Source organism: Saccostrea cucullata, unplaced genomic scaffold (genome assembly GCF_032062105.1).
Source record: "Saccostrea cucullata isolate Sc308-1 unplaced genomic scaffold, CSIRO_AGI_Scuc_v1 ctg20271, whole genome shotgun sequence".
In the NCBI taxonomy this organism is placed as follows: Eukaryota; Metazoa; Mollusca; class Bivalvia; order Ostreida; family Ostreidae; genus Saccostrea; species Saccostrea cuccullata.
The window spans coordinates 4,284-8,210 of NW_026937987.1; the positions used below are offsets into that span (position 1 = coordinate 4,284).

The 3,927-nt window shown below is 34.3% G+C and overlaps 1 protein-coding gene across 1 annotated transcript; it reads left to right on the plus strand.

Annotated features, from left to right (window-relative positions):
• Nucleotides 1-223: 223 nt before the first annotated feature.
• On the plus strand, nt 224-1,930 carry LOC134249233 (cholecystokinin receptor type A-like). The gene has a single exon (XM_062731606.1). The coding sequence runs from the start codon at nt 526-528 to the stop codon at nt 1,642-1,644; it is 1,119 nt and encodes a 372-aa protein (XP_062587590.1). The 5' UTR covers nt 224-525; the 3' UTR covers nt 1,645-1,930.
• Nucleotides 1,931-3,927: the final 1,997 nt, after the last annotated feature.

Below are 3,927 nucleotides of genomic sequence, written 5' to 3' on the forward strand. Positions count from 1 at the left end.
ACTAATATTGAAGGATTAATTTTTCAATTTTAATTATTCCTCATTGTTCAGGAAGAGTTGATTTCGGTATTGTTGCGTTAGCAGCCTGTTATATTGATTTTTCTTTCCTGTGTTTTGGTGTCACTAAAGGCCTTTTAGTAACAGCAGCAGTCATTGGCTGCATCAGCTGCAAGTGTAATGATAACTGCGGATAGTGCCCGTAAGATGTATTTCGACATGAAAAGCCGCTTTTAAGGTTACACGCAATTAACTAAGTTGTGAATTTTGGAAAATATTACATCAAGAAGGAATTTATAATTTGAAGTTTTGTATGATTTTTACGAGTGCAGACTTTTTAACCTTGTGCGCTGTGCATAAATCAAAAAAAAAGTTGCCCTATTTCAAAATATTATTATTCAAACAACGTGCATATGATCTGTGGTAAATGGATGGATATTTTGTAATCAGTTAACGATCTAATTTTGTCGTTTTCCGTGTTTTAGAGACCACCTCTAACATAATATTGAAAAATAAAAATAAATTGAAATGGCTGAAAATGCTACGTCACCTGTGTCACTGGATTACGTCATTTTTCACAAACTTCAGGAAAATATTGCCGCCATCGTATATGCATCTGTGCTTTTATTGGTAGGTGTTCCAGGAAATTGTCTCGTCTGTTATATTTATTTTAGATGGAAAGAAAAAACTTCGTCACAAATTTTTATTTTATCTCTCGCTATAGTGGATCTCTTTAACTGCCTTGTAACCATGCCAACAGAACTGGCTATGATGACAAACCCGATGGATTTTGATTTCAACGTTATTTGTAAACTTTCACGGTTTTTCACTTATTTGTGTAACACAATCGCAGCCTTAATCATGATTGTAATTGCTGTTGACAGATACCAGAGGATTTGCCACCCTAGTAAGACCAACATGACTGTTCGCCACGCTAAAACCGCCGTGGGGGTCTGTTTCGTCATTTCCGTGTTTACCACTTGGCCAGCTCTTGTCATGTATGGTACCTTGACAACCGTACTTGGATCAAACGCCTTCGCCAAAAATTGTTTTGTGGAAAACCAGTTTCTCTCTTCTCCATTTGTGCTGTCTTATTTTGCTTTCCACACGATCGCAACAATTACAATTTTCGTAATAATTTCTGTCTTGTATATATTTATCGGATTAGCAGTTTACAAAAGATGGAAGTTTCGAAGACAATTTCTCTCTAGTTCCAAGGACCTTCTCTTGCGTTTGTCAAGAACAAATAACTCTCGTAACGATCTCAACACGCCAGTTAGTATGACTTGCTTGGATTCCGTATCAGGTACAAGAAATACGGTCATCAGGAGGGAAGACTTCCGCCCGCCCAAAAAGCAAAATATTAAACTTGAAAAAACGACCTTCATGTTATTTCTTGTGACCTTGACCTATATACTGAGCTTTATTCCTTTCTTATCCCTAGCTACGCATCGATCCATTCATCCAGGGGAATGGGAACATATCTCTCACGCAGGTGAAGTTGTGTATCAAGTATTCATAAGATCGTACCTTCTTAATTCGTGTGTAAATCCTATCATTTATTCTTTTTTTAACTCTTTGTTCAGACGAGAGTGTAAGAAAATGTGCTGCAATAGACGTCATGTCATTTCATTTTCTTTATCATGAGAATATAGAAAAAAACATTGTTTTTACTGTAAAGTTATCTCATTCACTGCAATGTCTGGGATCTTACCGATGCCTAAGACATAGCTTTGTATAGCAATTTAGAGTATATCTTTGTCCAATGTGTTCTTTAACACTTTAATAGCAAGGAAATATTTTCACTTTATGAAAATTGATAATATTTATACTCTTGAGGAAACACGTATATTTTAGCATCAGCGAATCCTTCCATGTCTTTTGTATTTGATATACTAATTCAGTACACCATTGTAATAAAGTGTCATGTTGGTTGCGATTTTCCCTTTTGCTTTATTTTTCATAATTAAAAAGTCGAAGGTATTGAACAGTTTTTGATATAAAGTACTCTTCAAACAAGGCAATTCAATGAACATGGCATAAAACACAGACCTCCGAAAATCCCAGATTAGGAATCAGGTGCCAACTAAGAGTAAACATCCTCTATCGACCTGCCAAACCCGTCGTGAGCCCTATGCATTGATCAAGTAGATAGGACATTCGCTATCAAAATTAAGTTAAAAGATAAGGCCTAAATTAACTGGTTAAAATATCAACAAAATACGATTCAGTGACAGGATTCATTAAAAAATGTCATTATAATAGCGAGCGCAGCGAGGCGGCGCGAAGCGCCGCTCGCGTAGCGAGCTCAATAGACTAACGTGTACGAACGGAGGAAATTCGGGTTGAAATCTGCACATTGTTCCAAGAAATTTTTATCTGACCGCGTGAAAAAATTCTAATATCCCAGTAATCCTTTGCGGTGCATAGCAACCAGAAGGCTAGAACATAGCAACAACTTACTTGAAAAAAATTACAAACTGTGAAACAACGTTTTTATGCAATATCCTTGCCACAAAACTATCGTTTGCGTTTTAAGTCTACAAGACTTTTTATTTGACGTCATACTTTCGTCACTTAAACGGCTCGGGTATTTCCGATTTTGTCGGAAACTTCCGAAAAGTTCGGAATCTCGATCCCGATTCCTTTAGAAATAAAATAAAGCTGTGTAAAGGTAACTGCGCTCGCCCCAACGGTCGCACCGTAGAACATATTAAATATGAAGAATAGTAAATGTAAGTTTGAAACGAGGTTGACATCCCTGTAATATCAAGTCATCTGCAGTAGCCTGTAAATATAGTATAGATAGTGATCGACCTCAGAATATTCTCTGAAGGGGGGCCTATGTCGTTCTACGTCAAAGCAGCGTTATGTGACGTCACAATAGCGACGTTTGTTTTTACCTGTTGACTTTTGCAACTGTGATATAGGCATATAACATTTTTATCAATCAATAACGTACACAATTTACAAAAAGAAAATTTATTCATCATTAATAACAGTTAATTTGATTTATGGAGTTTGTTAATATTAGAATTCTCTTCTTTTGGTCGCTAATTCATAGCAATTTCAGTTGTGAAAAAAAAACCTCAATAATATACTGATATATAAGTGCAAAAAAGATTGAAGATAAAATTCAGGAAAGAAAGCCCCTTAAATCATGGAAATATGTTTAATTATATGTTTACCATTAATTGTATTTTCTGAATAAAACTAAGAAAAAAAAATTAAGAAATGTACTTGTACCTATATTTGCTTATTGATTTATAGTACATTTAGATTTAATAAAGTTATTCTTAGGTTCTAATAGATATTGGTTGTTGACGGGGAAATGGAGGGAGGGGGGGGGGGCAAATTGATTAGAATGAAGAAGAAAAGAATAAATCTGTTTAAATTGTTTCTAATCAAACCAAAATACCAGTTTTTCTCAAAACAGTTTTATATTCAGATATTTGTCAGCGCTTACTTACCTTTTTGAGTGCAGAAAGGTCAAAATTTATAACACAAGAGTATGAAAATAAAAAAAAACGTCATATTTCTCGTTTATTTTATCATAAAGGTATACTTTTTTCTTTCTAATAATAAAGAGATGAATCATTTCTTTTAAAAAATATGAATTACAATATTTTCACACAAAGACTTTTTAAGATATTACCTGTTATGCATGTCGGAATTGTCAAAAATACGACAAGAAAAGGGGGGTTATACTTACATTGTGCTCCTTTATATTTTTTCATGCGAGATGAATTGCAATGACTATGCCTTCATTTTAAAGATACAAGTCATATAAATTAAATACATGTTGATTTCGAATGTGATTTGACATTTTTGGTACTTTTTAGCGCATATTTGGAGAAGAACAATAACGTCTGAAAATAGTCTATTTTTAGCATTTCACACTGTTTTTGCACGTGCTCCTGTGTAAAAATA